This window comes from Passer domesticus, chromosome 1, assembly GCF_036417665.1.
Source record: "Passer domesticus isolate bPasDom1 chromosome 1, bPasDom1.hap1, whole genome shotgun sequence".
NCBI classification, from domain to species: domain Eukaryota; kingdom Metazoa; phylum Chordata; class Aves; order Passeriformes; family Passeridae; genus Passer; species Passer domesticus.
Window position 1 is genome coordinate 118,910,543 of NC_087474.1, and position 18,560 is coordinate 118,929,102.

General features: G+C 45.1%; 1 protein-coding gene and 2 long non-coding RNA genes across 6 annotated transcripts in view; 2 read left to right on the forward strand and 1 right to left on the reverse strand.

The window, feature by feature from the left end:
• The window catches only part of NOL4 (nucleolar protein 4), a 189,405-nt gene extending 172,342 nt beyond the window's left edge, over positions 1-17,063 (reverse strand). For 2 of the 4 annotated variants that reach the window (XM_064385248.1, XM_064385237.1), the window contains exon 1: positions 15,085-17,063. In XM_064385248.1, the coding sequence (XP_064241318.1) occupies positions 15,085-15,351 (267 nt within the window). In that variant the 5' untranslated portion in view covers positions 15,352-17,063. Of the gene's footprint in view, positions 1-14,238; positions 14,379-15,084 lie in introns of those variants that run through there. The other 2 variants (XM_064385243.1, XM_064385266.1) reach the window with 2 other exon arrangements.
• Positions 1,109-5,919, forward strand: LOC135278676 (uncharacterized). The gene is made up of 3 exons (XR_010346129.1): positions 1,109-3,229; positions 4,112-4,190; positions 5,306-5,919. It is a non-coding gene; the product is annotated as an uncharacterized LOC135278676 (long non-coding RNA).
• LOC135278685 (uncharacterized) lies at positions 13,791-15,575 on the forward strand. The gene is made up of 2 exons (XR_010346133.1): positions 13,791-14,193; positions 14,271-15,575. It is a non-coding gene; the product is annotated as an uncharacterized LOC135278685 (long non-coding RNA).
• Positions 17,064-18,560: the final 1,497 nt, after the last annotated feature.

Genomic DNA, 18,560 nt, shown 5'->3' on the forward strand with positions numbered 1-18,560 from the left:
GCGGTGGCCGGGCCCGGCCGGGCCCCCCCGCCCGCCAGTGCGAGCGAGGAGCGGGTGTGTGTGTCTCTGTGTGTGTGTGTGTGTGTGTGTGTCCCGGAGGTATTGCACTGTTTCCATAGGAACAGGCGGGGGGAGGCGATGGCGGCACAGCCGCACCCTCTCCCCGCTCCCCCTCCCCCGTGCCCTCAATGCCAGCCCGAGCCCTGAATCAATTAATGGAGCCGGCACCGGGCTGGGAGAGGGGCGAGGGCTGTGCCCCCTCTCGGGGCAGCCCCCGCACCCAGCTGGCGTCGCGGCCGCGCTGCTTCCCCAGGGGGGACCCCGGGACGCGGGTCCCCGAGGGGTGGCCCGGCAGATGGTCCCTCCGCAGCCGCCCCCGTTCCCCGTCCCGTCCCCGGCGAGGTGCGCCCGGGGAGAGGCGCTGGGGAGCCCCGGCCGCACCCCGGGGACACCCGCGGGGAGAAGGGGCGGGGGACACGCACACAACAACAACAAAACCCCGTCCCCGCACGGCTGTTTACGGCACCATATGGCTGCAGGGGGAGGGGTGAGGGACATGTCTGCCGAGCCGCCGCGCTCATTATGTCCGATGGAGTCACGGTCACCGCGCCTCCGCCGCAGCCGGGGCGCGGGGGGACAGCCCGCTGCCGGCACCGGCGGGCGGGGGCGTGCGGCCAGCCCCGCGGCCCAGGGACCCCGGCAACCCCGGTGGGGACAACAGGGCATAAACACACAGCGGTCTGGCTGCCCTGGTGCGGCCGGAGAGGGAAATCAACTCCCTTCCCCAAAGTCTATCTCTGGATCTGTTAAGATCTATGTATAGCCTCGGCGTAAAGATGAACGTATGGGATAGAGCTCTATTTTGGATCACAGCGTGGCAATGCTTGAAACGTGAAAAGGAAAATACAAAATAAAAAGGTCTCCTGTTGTTTTCTTTTTTTTCTTTTTTTTCTTTTTTTTTTTTTTTTTTTTTTTTTTTTAATCGGTGGGGTTTGAGACGAAAATCTGACCCATTTCCGGGCATCTCTGTCTATGGCTGGCACGTACGAAGGGCTGGGAGGGAAGCCCTGAGCATCAAACGCTACCCCGAGATCCACAGCGATTAATGCTATTTTTTTCCTTTCCGAGCGAGGCAGCCATTCATTTCAGAGTAAGCCTTGCTGCACGGCGCTGATGGAGGCACGCTCGGTGCAGCGCGTCCTGCCTCTGGAGAGCTGTCTCGGCTGGGGCAGGGGAAATGCTTTGAAATGGCTTATGTCTTTCCTCTCAATGATTCATAAGACAGGCGCTAAACCTTGCCATTATTAGAGAGATAAAATCCACAGACTATGGGGTCTGATAATAGGCAACTATACTGTTATCCATATTACCTTGTAAAATTGAAGTATTGATTTTTTTAAAGCACGGTTTGCTACTTAGCAGACCAATCCCACTACTATTGTAGTCAGTGAGATTTTGCTATTGACTTCAGTGGGAACAGCTTTTTGCCTTTAAAATGGTCTATTTCACATTATTATGGTAATATCATTCAGCAGTTCTTAAAATTGGCCTTCTTGGCCTTGGACATTTTAAAAGATTTATGTAAAAATTACTTCAGCTCAACTTCTGCACCTCATTTCTGCTCATGTTTTGTCCAAAGTTTTGTTTGGATAAATCCTACAGATAACTTAGTGTTCCAGATGGTTGTGGGTGGACTGGACCTAATAGATTCTCCAGTTATGTGTGTTTAAGTGTTTTTTTGTTTTGGTTTGGCTTTTTAATTTTACAGAAGCCTAGATTTAGAAACCCATTTGTAGATCTCCTGTTGTGTGCAGCTTTGAATGCATTTGGTTTCTCACCAAAATAGCATGCCTTCCAAAGCAAGATTAAAAATATTAAAATGCAGCCAGCACAGGGAGTGGTTCAGTTCGACTGATGCCACAAAAACAGGCTGAACCTCCTTCCATAGATAACATACATCTGAATCTTGGCACCTGCCATTGGATTGGAATTCAAAATGAGAAACAGCAGGCCTTGAGGTCTGGAAATAAAGGCAGCATAGGGGGAAAAAAATGTTCTCTGCCTATAGTAAATAATAAACTGCAGCAGTAAAGACAAATGACAAGGATTGAGGAAAATACACTGTGGGCATCAGATAGATACTGGGGCTATGACACAATGGTAAACATATCCAAATTCAAAGTGCTAAGTGTATCTAGCACCTATATTAGCTGTTTGCCTATTTGTGTAACTAAAAGCTTTTTATTGTCTAGCAACATTCTGCTCAGCTACTTTTTGCTACATCATGCTGTGATACTCATTGAACTAACTGTTGACTAATAGACTCCAATTTGTAATAAATAGATAAATGGTTGGGAATAGATATTTATCCAAAATTCTGCTGATATCAAATTTCCGTGAGAAAATGCTTCCCCCTGGGCCTCCCCCCCTGCCGTCCCCAAAAAATTGTTTCATTTTCCAGGCAGTTTTGTTATGCAGTTAATATCTTAAGTTGTTCTGTGCTTTTAGGTAGCTGACAGGTATGCCTAGCTGCTTAAATACTACTTTTGAAGATCAGAAGTAGTTTTATTACCCAGTCAACAGAATGCATCTGTCTTCTTTTGCCTGCTTTATTTCATTAGCTTTATTATTATTATTATTATTGTTGTTGTTGTTGTTGTTACTGTGAAATGTGTAATATGTGTTCTCTAGGCTTATTTTACTTTCCTCAGCCTCCATCTCTTCCAAGGCTGACTTTCTTGCTTTAAGGATCAGCTCATAGGAAGCTATTAAGCCAAAGTTTGTTTTTACTTGATTGGCTTTAACACTTCACTCCATTTGTTCTCTCATCTCACTTTCCTTCCACTCTTATTAGAAGCAGGATTGCTCTAATGCAAATATAGTTCAAAGAGACAGAAAAAAGAGAAAGAGATCTGAATTCTCCTCATGGCAGATGTCCTAATGCAATATCTGTGGAAAAGGGAGATTACTTTAAAACAAGTAAACAAACAACCTCAATAGTGTAATTGAGGGTGAATCTATGTACTGTGTGTGTTTACTTGGTGAGAGATGCTCGTTTATTTCACTTAAATATATGTATGGCTTAGAGGACTGAAATCAAGCTAATTCTCTGGTTTGGTTTATTCCTCCTTGAACAATCAGAACTTGGGGATTTCTACAACAGAGAGCTGTCTGCACAGCGCATTGCATTGAGTGCACTCCAATGTTGCAGAAGATTATGACCAAAGAGGTGGGAGCAGGGTGTCCTTGTTGTTATTTTAGAGCTGAATTTGGCCTTGCTGTTACTAAACCTTTCTTGATATTTTTATACATTTTATAAACTTCTCTATATGCTTGTTAAGCATCGGTCTCTAGCACATTGGAATTTACCTTGGCAAAACCAGATAGCACTTACATATAAATTATTCTTCACAAATAGAAAAAATATTATCTAAATGTGTCCAGCTGAGGTTCAGTCATTGTTATCCAGTCAACCAACACCAGCTGATGGGGGCATTGAGTGCCAAGGGTGGTGGTTTGTGGGGGACTCCTCCCTCAAGCACTGACCCCAAGCATCAGCCAGGGGCTGCATTATGTCCTCAAAACAGGGGCATAACCTTTGTGCCAAAATTTTTTTAAAAATTATACAGACCTTCTGCTGGTCCTATCCCAGGAGGGGATCTCACCCACCATGATTTAGGATGACAGGCTGGGTCCTTCAAACCTCACTAATGTCACTGGCTTAACTCCTTCCAACTTCCTTCAGCTACAGTGTTTCAGCTTTATTGTAGGTCTCTTGGTTCACTCTTTGGCTCTATTAGGCAAAATACTAATTTACTTTAAAGTGCTATCACTTAATCATCTATATTGTACTTTACTTATTTGCCTGCTTTTAAATTACAGCAAGAATGATAATGCAAATTTCTTGAATGTTTTGAAGTCTGTATATGTGAAAATTTTCCTGACTTTACATCCATTAAAATTAAATTTATTAAGAAAGAAATCTTGTAATTACCTATAAATTCATTAAAGTTCAGTGATAAGAAGCAGAAAAAATACATAGTTCATTACAATTCTATTAATTGAAATGTTCTACTTATTAATAAAATTTGACCTGCTTTCTCCTATTTAGGAATGCTTTTTCCTACTCAGCTTTTGAAAGCAGTCCTTTTGCTTCCAGTTCAAAATGTAAGATTCAATTAGGAATACAGGTAAAACAGTACTTTCAGTTCCAGAGTTTCCTAGAAGTCTGATGTATCTTGCCAAAACTGAGATTAAGAGAATAATACTGAAATTTTCTATATAGACGGGCAATTTAAAAAGAAGAAATTAGTCTTATTTTAACTAGCTTTATTCACTTCCAAAGCTAGCTTTATTTATATTGCTTTATAATTTGCTTAGATGCAAATTTAACTATTTGTAAGCTGCCTATATGCCCAGTTCAACTCTCAGTTACACCAAAACAATAACAATGAGGCCTTCTACATTAGTAAGATGTGGCAGAGGATTTGTGTAAGTTTTCCAAAAAAACGCAGGGTCGGTGTGCAAGAAGTTTACAAGAAATGGCCTTTTGAGAATTCTGGTTTTTGCTGCTGCATTCATACAGAATTTGTTGTCCCGTTTCCTTGTTGGATAAGCCCAAATTGAGACAAGAAGGGATAAATATATGAGATCTGCCTGAACTACAGTTTTTTGATAGATGGTTGGCATTCAAATATAGCACTCATTAAAAGAATGCTGACTGTTTGATCAGTAAAAATTAAATACTTCAGTATTACAGCAACCATAACCAGGGGGCTTTACTGAACTCTCAGAATATAAAAAGATAGAGGTTATCAAAAGATGCCATAAAAAAAAAGCTACGACTATGTCTAGGTTAAAGGAGGAAGGAAGGAGCTATTATTTTTTCTTTTCCACTTCCATTTCTTGAGAAATGCAACAGGACAAGTAATCCAATTACATATATGCCATAGTTCCTAGTCCCATTGGTCAAAAAGCAAAGTCTTTCACAAATTGTCATCATTGGAATGAGCTAATTCCTCTCATATTTCTCATTAATTCTCTAACAATTCTGCTCTTTTTTTCTTTTCTTCCCACCACAGTAAGGGTTTGCTAATAGTCTCAACAAATACACACACTCAAAAAGCTGACACAGGTAGACAAAAATACAGAGGTGAAAGCAGCACATTCCTTGTCAGCACAACTGCAGTAAATTGTAAACCAGGGCAGCTCATTGCAAACTTTCTGTGTAAACCACAATAATCTCAAGCACTGGTTCACACAGTGCTGGACCTCAGAAACTTGATTGTCTCTCTCCTTCCTCCAGACTAGTGATATCACCACAGCAACGAGCCACAGAAGCTGCTACAGCCCAACTGACCAACGAACCATCTAGTACCAGACTGCAAGGGAGTCTGCAAAAGATGTTTCAGAGCTCAGTAATTAGTAAATAAACAAATTCCTACAAAAATACTGTGCAATAATGAACAATTTATTTTCCACTGCTATAGCATCAGCCAACCTAAGACATACTTAAAACTTATTAAGTTATTCATGAAACGAGCATGAAGGCTGAGACCTTTTAACCAGCAGTGTTAAAATTCAGTACAAAGTGGAAGGGGATGGGAGGATGCTGGGATTTCAAGATGCCCCACCAATCTTTCCTTGTGTTGAATGGATGGGCTGGAACATGACTCAGCCTGATAGAGGCTCTACGGGACAACCCCTGGGGAGAGGCTGCAAGACATCAGGTGAGAGCCAGGCAGCAAGTTCATGGCATCACCCAATGCCCTCCCTCCTGGTGGCACAGAGCAGGAAGGGTGTGAACATGACCTTGTCCTCACTTCTGCTGCAGCTGCAAAGCTGAACTGACATAAAGAGCATGCTACATCCTTATGAGAGCCACAGAGCTCCTGTAAAATCCTTGGAAGAAATTTTGGATTAATCAGTCAGGGTTTCTCTAGGGACAGCAGTGCAGACTTTCCATTCGCAATACTTTGGTTTATAAAAATGGCCTAGCTTTGAATTTACCTTCTGAGATGGTTGTCAAAAGAGCCTTGGGACATGAAATAGAATTTAAAAGGGTAACGACTGAATTTTCTCTGCTGTTCACCAGTATTTACATCACACTATTTCTCTCACTTTCTTTCTACCTCTTACATGTCTGTTTTCTGCTGAGCATTTTTTCTCTTAATGTTTATATTTTTTGGGTGATATAACCATTTAAACTACTTCTCATGTAAGTACCCTTTTTCTTTGATAAGGTTGGTTTCCTTTCATGGACCTTTCATCTCTTGTAACCTTTTAAAGATGGGATAAATACACTAAGCATGCTATTAAAGGCAAGGACATAGCATTTAATGTATGAGAATAATAAGTTTTCAATGTTATTCTCTATACTTTTTCTAATGCTGATTTTTGTTATATGTGCAGTGCTCATTTTGGACAGACTTATTGATTTGTTTGAAACCATTTCTAAATATTTCCCTTGAGATATTACACTAATTCCATATATTTTAGATGTGATTGAAAAGCTTGAATTCTTCCTTTTCTCTCCAAAAGCTAATATCATGATGGCATAAAATGTAAATTATCTGGCAATGGTCTGTAGGGAATTCTGCCTCTGCCATGATTTCTCCCTTTTTTCTCCCTTTGTTGCAATATTTTTATTTTACCTCCAATTCTTCTTTGACTTAAACTAATTAATTTGCATTTCCATCCATTGTTGAAAAACCCTTCACATCCCTAAATTTTAGGTATATATATGTACACATACATTTGCTTATTTTTTTTAATATATATATATGGGAATGGGTGTACATATGCACATTGGAGTGCATTGCATAGCTCTCAAATACTTGCTATGGTTTCCTAGTTCTTCATCAGTTTTCATTTGTGATCATATCCAAAGTTGCAACCCTGCTTTAATAAATCTGTATCAGATGGGTTTCATTTCAGAAGGAAGCAAGAAACAAAGTTTTAACCTGAAAATTTCTGAAAGATTGTTGAACACAGGCTGGAAGAACATCATTAACTGCCACAAAATCCAAACTAGTTCCACCAGAACCAGCTCCAGTTCATATTTACGCTTAAGATAATTTTTAATTACTCTTACTGGTTTTTTTTTCTTAGTGTTGACATATGATCCACTAGTCTGTTATTTCTATGAGCCTTTTTTATACCCTGTTTTTTCCCTTTCTAGTACATTCTTGTCCATACTGCTGTATCATTGTCATATATAGTGGCAAATAGTATATTTTAGTAGTAATTTTAGTTACTTCATTCTTAAGTTCTTTTGTGGTTTTGAATTTCTGCAAGCCCCAGTGATGTGCTGGAATGCAATATCCCCTCTTTTTTATTTCTGCATTTCTAACTATCCTTCAATTTTACCACCTGAAAAATGTAAACCCAAGATAGGTACTTCTTTATCACCCACATCAGAAAAGATACACATTGAAAAATAAAGTTTTGTGAAATGTGCTTATATTCCTCATCTTTCCTGTCCACTGAAACCTCTGGCCATACCTTAGCTGCTCTTCTCTTATTGAGTCTAATTACCTGCATAATGATTTGTTTGTTACTCATCTTCTATCAGCTCAGGGTAGTGAAAGTCCATTCCTAAATGTGATTTACTATATACCAACACAATACTGCTTTACCCTACAGATAGGTCATGATTTAGTGGCAGCTACTTCAGCTCTGAATCTGCCTTGAACAAAAGTTTTCTATAAACTCCACCTGGCAGTCTTAGTAGTGGTATGTGTAAATCCAAAGGCAACAAAAAGAGCAATCAAAAGTCATATTAATTTAAAAGTTTTACAGTGAGTTAGATTCATAAGTCATTTAAGTGCAAGTAATCTCACCACGTAAATTTTCTCTAAGTACAGTCAAAATGTTGTAGCATCCATGTCTCTTATTAAAATCTCTGGGGTGACAAAATGTACAAAAGCTTCAGACACACAGACCTTACTATCAATATAATACATAAAACCTCTCTTTTCCCTAAAGAGTTTAATTACAGGCTCTTAAGTAAAAAAGGTTGAATGGGCTTCATCCTAAGCAGAAGTAGGTCATTTGATAAATGTCATCCTTCCAAGTCTATACAGAATATTTGTTCCTGAAAAAAGTCTCTACTTGAGGTTAAGTCTGACATAGATCAGTTTTATTAAGTAAACTGTTCACTACAGATAGCCCCTTAAGTTGAAGAGTATCCACATGTACAAGGAAATGTTTCAAACACCCCATTTGAATTTCAACAACTAGGCTGTAATCCCAGCAGATGCACACAGTAACTGTCAAGTTTTGCAGCTTGCAGAGTTATTGAATAAGCAGTTAGAAGGCTGTACAACCGTCTGTGACAAAGTTGATCATCGCTAAGAAAATCCATGTGCATCTGAAAAATGCTCAATGCCATTACCTGTGGCATTTCTTTCCTGTATATTGACAATGCCTGGATATTGTATGTTCATAAACCATTAAAAAACACCTTGCTACTGGAATTGTGAAGTTTTGAGACATCTATTTAAAGAGAACAAAAGGGTAATTTAAGCAAGCTGTTGGATCACTTTCAGCACTCTTGCCGGACAATGGAAACAACTCTCATTGCACCAACTAACACTGTCTGAGTTTTCTAAAGTCAGAGAGGCTTCTGGAAGGTTTAAAATGACATAGACAAGACAAAAACATATTTTACATCCTGTAAAGCTCTACTAATTTTGGTGACTGTGTTGACCAGTCAGCCTACTCAACAAGGAACACAAGATGCCTGTGATGCTCTGCAATGCATGGGAGGCTGCAGAATCTGGTATGATCCTCCCTCCTGGAGAGTGTGTTTCCTGCCACACTATCTCATGATCTTTCTCCACATCTACCTCATTTATACGCTCTGCTTATTTTGTTCCTCTTTTACCAGCAAACTCTCAACAGGTGTATCCTGCATAACTGGGGAAGATTGGGACCCAAATAGCTTCCTTCAGACCAAACCTAACAGCTGCTAGTTGCCTCCTTTCAACAGCAGACAAACTCGCAGTTCAGTGTCAGCCAATTTTAATTTATTTTTGTAGTGTAAAATAAAATTTGAATCATTAACTCCCACCCACATTCATCCAGCACTGCACTAGCCTTCTTCGCCCATGGGCCTGTGTTCATGGGAAGCCCTCTCTACCTGCAGTGTCCCTGTGTAGTCTCCCCAGATCCTGTCTCCTTTCAGTCTACAGTTGAACAACAGCAATGGTGATGATCACCCCAGAAGATAGAGAAAGAAAGTTTCTCCATAAAAAGATAAGAAAAAGTCCCATCAGGCTGTACTGATGCCTAACAGCTCATTTTAGCCCTGACTTTCCAGCTTATTTCCCAGTAATCACATAGCTGTGTAGCCACAGAAACAGCACTTGGGAAGTCCAAAGAAAATTGGGGCTGGAGCATCTGAGCAGCAGTACTGCATCATGACCAAATCCAGTGCAGCTTCACTGACAAGAGACTCAGGGTGAGAACGAAGAAACAAGTTCACTATCACCTCTGTCTTCTCAGCAAAGGTTCACAGAAGCATGAAAATCCAAATGTGAAGTTTTATTTCTGATCACTGGAAAGGTTTGGGCTTTTGAGCTGCAAGTCTGGCCTTTGTCCAGGTGATAACACTGAAATTTTCATCCTGTCTCTCATTACATATGTATATATGGGATTGATACATCAGTGCTAGGTTTTGTTTGCACACTGCTACACCCTATTTCATGTTTCTAAAGTAAAGTCAACATTTTCTAACCTTAAAACACTTAATTTTTAAAAATCTGCTCTCTTTGGCTCATTTCTCTTTGAAAATTCCAACTCAACATTGTTACTAAGAAATCTCAGCTCCTCCTGTCCCTTTGCCTCTCTCACACACGCATGTGGAGATGGCATCTTGCATATGGGCGCTTTAACATTTTTTAATTCCAGGACAGAGTTTTTCTCTTTATTGATGAACACTCCCCTGAATGCCTGCATTAAGAGTTGCCAACTAAACCGGTTTTGTTCCATCTGCTGTGACCATTTTCCAGCACTCCCTCTCTGATTCACCAGCATCCCTCCTCACCGACTCCATCAGGAGGTCTGCAAACAGCAGGGCAGAGGCTGCGGGTAAAGGGAGGAGACAGAGCTCTGCGGACCTGAACAGGGACTAAGGAAAATGTGGTGGGCACTTAGAACAGGGCGGATGTGGCAGGGTTTGAATACCACTCCTGAGCCTGGAAGGTGCATTTAATGGGACTGTAAAACTCCTGCAGCATCATACCTTGGGATAAATTATAGCTCACCCTCAGCGTCACCTTTCTGCAGTACTTAACTGCCATTATGTGCTGGCAGTTCAGTGGGATACAGAGCTACCAATATACATTTGACAAACACTTTTAATTTTTTTTTCTATGGATAGGTACAAAAATGGGGAGAAATTAAAAAAAAAAAAAAGCTTATTTTCAAATTGCTACAAAATGCCCTAGAATAATGAACAATTTTAAATGTAAGATAGCTTAAAGCAGTAAATTTTGACCTATAAGCTATTTATGTTGTGATCTGTTTTTTCTATTGTTCATAAACAAAGTAATTTATCTAAAAAGAAAAGGAACATAAACTGTATCTATCTACTATTATTCATGTCCAACCAAACAAGAGGTGGGTTGGGACATAGCCTGTTCTTTAGAGCTGACTGGTCTATAATTTTAAGCCTTAAATCCTGTAATCAGGTTCAGTAGTACAGCCCTGCACCTGCAGAAAGCCTTGCTGGTCTGCTAGCAGCAACGCATGAGGTACCAGATCCTCCTGGAGGATCTAAAGATTTAAACTAAACAAAATCTGGTTTCAGAATGAAAGTTCATTCTCTGCTTATAGTTGGAAAATATAAAAGAAAGCACAGGAAAATTCATAGATTAGCTCTGTGATATCATTAAAGTCAATGGAGTCATTTGAAATTAGTAATGACATAAAAGTAATCTGAACTTGGCCTTTGAGGTTATATTCTATTAGTTTTCTAATGCTGTGTAAATTCTATATTTAAAACTATCCTGCAGTCATCTTGATAATTCTTTTTTAATGGAAAATTCTTCTTAAAGTCCACTGATACAGCTCAGGCCATTATTTTATAACTTCTTTTTAGGGTCCATATTTGTGTCCACATACAACATCAAGCCAGAGAAAGAAGACTGGTGAGGAGAAACTTGTTTTCAAGTTGCCAATCAATAAATATCTCCAGCTAAAGAAACTATGCAAAAAATAAATTTTAAAAATACACCATAAAATCACGTGTACAGTTAGAAAGGATATCTTACTAGAGATACTAGTTCCATATCTCGTCATGGTTGGTGAGTACCAACTATTGAAACTCGACAGTGTCAACCATTTGGCACATTTGTTGGCCTAACATGCTTTATTTATACAGTGTGTCTAGGCTAGATATCATTTCACTGCTTTCACAAAGTGCAGCTTGGGCTTGATGAAAGAAAACCTGCAGTGGTGACAGAAACAATCTGAAAAGTTGCAGAAGTGAAATACTCACTATGTTGCACACAGGAATACCTTAATCATACAGAAATAGCTTGTTGTGTGCTGTCCCACCCTGGACCTAAAATGGCTGTTTTGCAGGGAATGTTGTTGCCTGGTGACCAAAAGTGCATCTCCTAGGCCACAGAGGGATGTGAACATTCAGAAATTGATTTGTTCCTGTTGCTCTTGAGGAGACCATGCCCGTAAAATAGATTAAGCCAGCACATAATCATCTATGCATTCTCCTTGCTGGCACGCTTAAACTTGATACTGAAGGCAGGCCTGTGATTTTGAGCTACTTATCAACCAGGCAGGGGAAAACCAGAATAATACCTCGTGCACTACTGCCCACAGAATATGAAAGTAGACCAAGCCTGAGCTACTGTGAGGCTGCAAGACACCCTGCTCAATTAAGTCTGTGTTGTACATCTAGCCTGTTCCGGTGCAACCTCCCAGTTGCTATCAGGCTCTCTTTCTTTCATTAGAATCAAGTAGTTAATTAGCCCCAGCCTGTCCTCTCTCCTTCTCTCTTTCCCTTTAACGCAGCAGTAATGATGTCTAATTACCAGCAGCAGTGGATTACAGCACCATCAGGAGCAAATCTCTCTGGCTGACAGCAAAGCTGAGCAGCAAATCTTAAAGCTTCAAGGAGAGAGTAATTCCTAACAAAGTATTTGAATATTTGCTTATTTTTGACCAGCTTGTAACTGTAGAGTCCAACTTGTAATTTCATCCATCCTGATATTGAACAGGGAGTGCTCATGCAGTGATTAATTTTAAATTGAAATTAATTTTACCTATGGTGAGATCGAGTGATGGACAAAAAGAGGGAGAGGATGAAGATTCACAGTTTGGGGCTCTGCCACCTTTTGGGCCTGTCCCTGAGGACTGGACAGGCCCAAATTTATGGGATAACCAAGAGAGAGGGGAGGAAAAAACAAAAATTATCACAAATTTTAAAACTCTTAAATAATAATTAAGAGTTAAAGAAATGAGAGAATGGGCTTTTAAGGCTTACCAACAATTACTGTCTGATGAAAATCCAATTTTTTCTCCCTGTAACTTGTCATTCCCATCTGGGTGAAATTCTAGACCTCTTGAAGTCAATAGGAGCTTTGCCACTGACTTTCTCTGCTCCAGGGGCTGCATCCCTGTTCTGTCAAACATGTTCTTTCTGAGCCTTCAGTGCCTGCCAGGCACTGCCCGGCCCTGGCAGTAGCTCATACAAACCACTGCCACCCTGTGGGTCTGCTTAAATACTCCTCTGCCTTTTGTGGTGGGATAGTGACACCAGATTCGTGGATTTAGGAAGGGCTGGCATTTGTTTTTTAGAGCTGAATGTTGCCGAGCATCCCCTTTTCCCATTTATGTTGGAAAACAAATTTCTGATGGCCAGCAGGAGGAAATTGTATGTATGTATTCTGAAAAGGTTTATATGTCATTGCTCAGGTTATATACAGATATTCAGGAATTGCTTACAGATAGGTCATGCTAACTTGTCCTTTCTTGATTTCATTATTAGTCCTAATTTCTCCTTGGTTGCTAAACTATATGAAAATAGTTACTCCTATATAAATATAAATACATGTATAGGGACATACAGAGACATTCACAGCTAAGGGTGTGATTCCCACAAATGTACATAAGGTAAGACCTGCAAGATGCTCGACCTCTCACTGAAATCCCTTGTGGGAAAAAAAATAAAAATAAAAATTGATTCTGTGTTCTTAAAATAGAAAACAGGATGGAAGGTGGGACTCCAGGCTTTCATGGCCTAGCAAGGGTGAGAGAAAATAAACAAGCTTATCATCACTGAGTCTTGTGTTTCAGAGGACCAGAGAAGCACTTAATTTTTAAATTCCATTGTGTAAAATTAAGGTTATCCTTTTTATTTAGTAGGGCAGTCAATGTCATTTTAAAAAATAGTGAATTTGCTTACAGTTTTGAACTCATAGTGAAAAAATAGTCTTGGGAATAAACAATCTTGCCCACTGGCCCTTCAAAATAATTATTTCAGTGAACAGAAGGGATATTTAAAAACACTAAGCTAATTGGAGACTTCTGCTTTAGGCAACCTTTTTGTTATAAATTGTATCTATGGTACTGTCTGGGCTCAGAGATGAGCAATCAATCTTGTAACACTAAAACAGAGATCTGCCAAATCATCTGAATCTATAGACAGACCTGAAACACTTCAGTGAATAAAAACCACAGAGAAAGAAAAAACTGTCCAGAGCTTCTCTTTTACTTTAAATCTTCATATTGAAGATCTCCTTAAAATTAATTTCCCACTTCTGCCTCCTCACAGCCATGACGGCACTGATGACAAGGGGGCAAATACAAGCCAGCCCCTGGGAATGCCCAGGTTTATGACTTCAGCAAGGCAAAGAGAGGCAGATTTCCCTGGCAGCCTACGTCACAACCCAACCCAGAATACTTTCCAAGAAGCCCCCTTTGCTGCGCCACCCAGCAACCTTCCCGTCAGGTCTGGATAAGCTGCCACTCCAGGCAAAAAACAAAAAAAAAAAAAAAAAGAAAAAAAAGAAAAAAAAAAAAAAAAGAAAAAAAGAATATTGCTCATCCAAGCCAAATGCCCAGGCAGGAATATTTTTAATTGCCGGGTTTCCTTTCTCGGCTCCCCCTCCACACCCGCCCCACGCACAGACAAAAGAAGCTTAGCTTGCGTGACCCAGCGCATAAGAAGTAAGAATAATGATACATTAAGAGAGTTCAATAGGCAAAACCTACTTGCAACCAACAGTCCCCATCTTCTTAAATAGGAAAATCTGTCGCTCCTGCCACCACCAAGCATAATAGCTCTCCCTCTTGCGCCGAGCCCGTAACGCCAGCGCCTGCCGGGGATGCCACGCTACCCTAGCGCATCGAACGGAGTGCTGAGGGGCTCCTGCGACCCCAGAAAGTGTCACAAAATACACCCTTCCCTCGGTCATGCGGAACCCCGTCCTCCCTTTGTTGAGCATCCTCTCTCTCCCGCCGCCCCTTACTAGCGCAGCCGGCGCTTCACAGCCGAGCCGGGCACATTCGCGGCCGCTCGGCGGCGGCGCCAGGGCTGCGGGATAACAATAAAGAAAAAAGGGTAAAAATAACACCAACAAATAAAAAAATAAATAAATAAACCCCAACAGAGATCCCGGGGAACCACCGCCCGGCGCCGCGCCTGGCTTTGTGCCAGGCAGGGTACCCCGTGCGCCATCCATCAGCCCCGCCGGCGGCGGCGGCCGCTGCCCGGGGCCCGGCACAATGGCCGGAGCGGCGGCGGCCGCGGGACAATAGCGCACCCCAAGCCCACCGCAGCGGCCCGGGGGGGACGGGAGGGACGAGGAGGACGAGGAGGACGAGGAGGAGAACGACACCGACCCGGCGGGGCGCGTTGTGCGCACGATCGCTTTAAATAAAAGGACCCACAAAGACCTCGGCGGTGTATAATGTGACAGGCAAACGCAACATGGTGATGATGACTTGGGGGAAGAGGGAGGAAGGAGCCAACTGTGGCTGCGGCTCCCCCTGCGCCTCTCGCTCCCGGAGCGGGCTGCAGCGGCCGACATAGAACAAGGAAGACAATTCTCTACTAACCGTGGTTTTGACTGGCACGTACAGCACTTGCTTCCCTCCTCCAGCACCACCACTGACCTCGTCCGAGTTGCCGAGCTGGAAGCCTTTAGATTTGACCCAGAATTTGAATTTGGCATTATCCGTGGAGCTCGACTCGGAGCCGTTCAGGAGCTGGACGATCCGGTCGTATTTTTTACGGGTCACCGTCTTGGTTTTTCCTGAGTCCCCGTAAGTCCTGAGACACCAGTCCTGAAACTGGCGGTACATGTCCCGGTCGCTGCTCTCCATAATCTCCTAATACACACACGCACACATGCACACGCCGGGGCGCACACACACACACACGGACACGCACACAGACACGGGCAGACACACGGACACGCACACGCCGCCCCGAAGCGGGCCGGGGTACGGGGCCGGGCCGCCCCGCCGCACTTTGCACCTGTTCACCCAGCGCTCATGAAAAATGCATCCACCTCCGAGCCGGAGCGAAGGAGGTCCCGGTGCAGGCAGATCCCAGCGGATTTTTTTTTTTTTTTGTTGTGGTGGTGGTGGCTCGGGGGGGTGGGGGGTCGGGAGGGGGATGGGTGGGGGGGGGCAGCAATCAATTCAATAGTGTGGCAATGTTCTCCTTCATTATTTTTTTTTCACAGGAGGTAAAACGGATCTGCTGGAGGTTCCTCTTATCCTTCCACTGTACGTGATCAGTCTCTTTAATAATTGTGCAAGGCAGGACTATCCCACTGGCTCCAGCAGCGTCTTACCCGGAGAGGGTTCGGGTGGATAAATAATTAAAATCCTATCCCTCGGCTTAGAGAAGAAAAAAGAAAATATTGACTCGGATCCTTCTTCTTTTCCATACATCAACTGTACCCGGATTCACCCTGGACAGTGCAGTTGAAGAAGAGGAAAAAAAAAAAAAGAACTGAAAGAAGAGAAAAAGCCCACCCTAGTCCGTCCCGGCAGCCCTCGGCTGTCGTCTCCGAAGGCTTTCTGAGCTTTCTGAGTCTGTCCTGGCGGGCTGTGCCTCTCCCCAAAGCCGCCTCGCCGCGCAGGATGGAAGAAGCACTGAAGGGCACACTGGTCTCTTTGCTCCCCCTTTATTCCAAGGCTGGGCGGCTTTGCTTCAGATATCCCCGCTCCGGGCATGAAGGTACTGGAAAGAAAGAAAGTTCTTACCTGCTATTTTCTAAGCCTAATGCATCCGATCCGCGTTTAAAGTACATAATTTTTAATTTTTGAAAAATGGTCTGTGAGAATTTCACTTCCTCATATTGAGTCCCATTGAATTTTCAAATGCCCTTTCAGGAATTTTCCTCTGTTTATTTACATAGGAATCCCAGCCGATGAAAGGAAAAAAAAAAAAAAGACAGAAAGAAAGAAAGAAAACCCATATATATGAGATAGCCTTGGATATTGGACCAGAGGAGAGATCAGTCCCAGGAGGATGTTGGTACAGGAAAGGAGGCGGCTCTCGTTGCTCTGCCAGTGTAATGATGGTGCTCACACATGTAGGACTCCTCGGGTGCGGGGTATCCTTTGGTCTCTGGGCTAAACTGGCTACAAGGCATTCAAGTAAGTTTGCGTGCGGATGCTAAGCATAAACCCCCGTTTTGTAAAGGGGGAAGAAGAAGAAAAAAATCCTGATTTTTTTTTCCCCCCCTCTCCCTTTGCCACAGCTCCAGTTCACGCCGGAGATCTCCGCGCTGCCCCCGGTCTCCCCCGCCGCGTCAGGCAGGACACCCCCTCCGCGGGGGGGGAAGGCTCCGCCGCAGCGCTTCCTCTCGTCGCCTCTCCGCGGCCGCGCCCGCCCGCGCCTCCGCCATCCAGCGCCCGGCTCCGCGCCCCCGCTCCGCAGCCGTGCGGCACCTCCGCGGCTGGGGCACGACTCCGGCCCGCGCCCGGCCGCGGGATGCGCGCCGGTGCCGCCGCTGCGCTCCGCTCCGCTCGGCTGCGCCGCTCCGCGCTGCGCTCCGCGCCGGGCTGGCGGCGGCGGCGGCGGCGCACCGGGCCGGGCCCAGCGCCGCTCCGCGCCCCCCCCGCGCCCTGATTGGCCGCCGGGACAAAAGTTTCTGTGGCGACGGCGGCGCGGCGCGGTGACGGGCAGCGCTGTCCCATGTCGGGATGCGCCCGCCTCCGCGGGCGCGGCGGGGCGCGGGGGACGGCGCGCACCCGGCCCGGGCCCACGGGGGGTGGGGGGGATGCGGCGGGGGGAAGAGAGGCGAGGGCAGCGTTTCCATGGCGATGTCTCCGGGCGCAGCCCCCCCGCCTCCCCGCGCGCAGACGGAGCGAGGGGATCAGCTGACACTTCATTAGCTGAGGACCTAATTATTGCTTATTGGAGCAAGAAACGCGCGCAGGGCCGTGGCGGAGGGCCCTCGGCCTCCGCGCCCCCGGCGGACATCCCCTCCGCCACCTCGCCCGCGCTGCCGGCGGAGCGGAGGAAGAGGCGGCCGTACCGCGCACTTTGCGCCGCACCGGCCGGCGGGGCCGCGGCGGGCCCGGTGGGATCCCTGCGGGACACGTGGCCGCCGCTGGGCTGGGCTTTCCCTGGGAAAGGGAGAGCGAAGCCCCTCCGCCGCCTCCCCCGCGGCCCGGCCCCCGCCCGGCGCAGCGGAGGGGCCGCGCTCCCCCGGGGCGCCCCCTTCCAGCGCTCCCGCATCTCCCGTCGCCTCCGGGACCGTCCGCGCAAGCCGGGGGCGCAGCCGCGCCTTGGGCCCCGCGGGCGGCGGGGGCTCGGCCAGCCGTGCCCGCGGCATCGCACCCCGCGCTGCGGCCGGCAGCGAGCAGCAGCCGCCCCGCGTTCCGCGCTCGGTGGGCGGCAGGGGAGCCCAAAATCCACCGCAACCCAAACACGTGCGGTTTTCGGCTCAGGTCGCCGACATGAAGGGGGCTACGGGGTTCCTGTGCTGTGCCTCGGGTTTCTTCTGCAGAAATCCCACCTGTGTCTGGGTATCCAGTCAGTCGGGGCCTGGAAGGGCCCCGTGTAAAGGCAGCTGTGTGTTTTTCCTGCCCAGATCTAGGCAGTAGCAAGCACCTTAGTTCACTCTCTTGTGTCCTGCAGAAAAAGGCTTCCATGGGCTGTCATGCTGTTTACACCGATCCTGGATTTCTAGTGTAAAAGCCAAAGGTGCTTAGAGAACCAGAAGCCCTTCCTCACACACACACCTCACATGTCCTCCAACCAGGACAGGCTGGTCTGTTGGGCTGGCCCTGTGCATAGGCACCTTGACCTGTCCTCCATCTCCCCAGCTAACCCACCTCACATATACCTGTCCTCTCCTCTGTCCCCCTCTTCTTTTTCCCTCTTTCCCCTCTTTCCCCAGTCCTGTGTTTGCTTTTCTGCTTTCTGTCTGGAAACATCACCTCAGACACAGGCAAAGCTGGGACAAGACTATTGTTTAAAAGCAGCGCTCTGAAGGATGTTTGTGTTGCCGACACCTTTCCTGCCATCTGTAAAATCTGAGAGGACAAGCTGGCACAATGGGCAGAGAAAA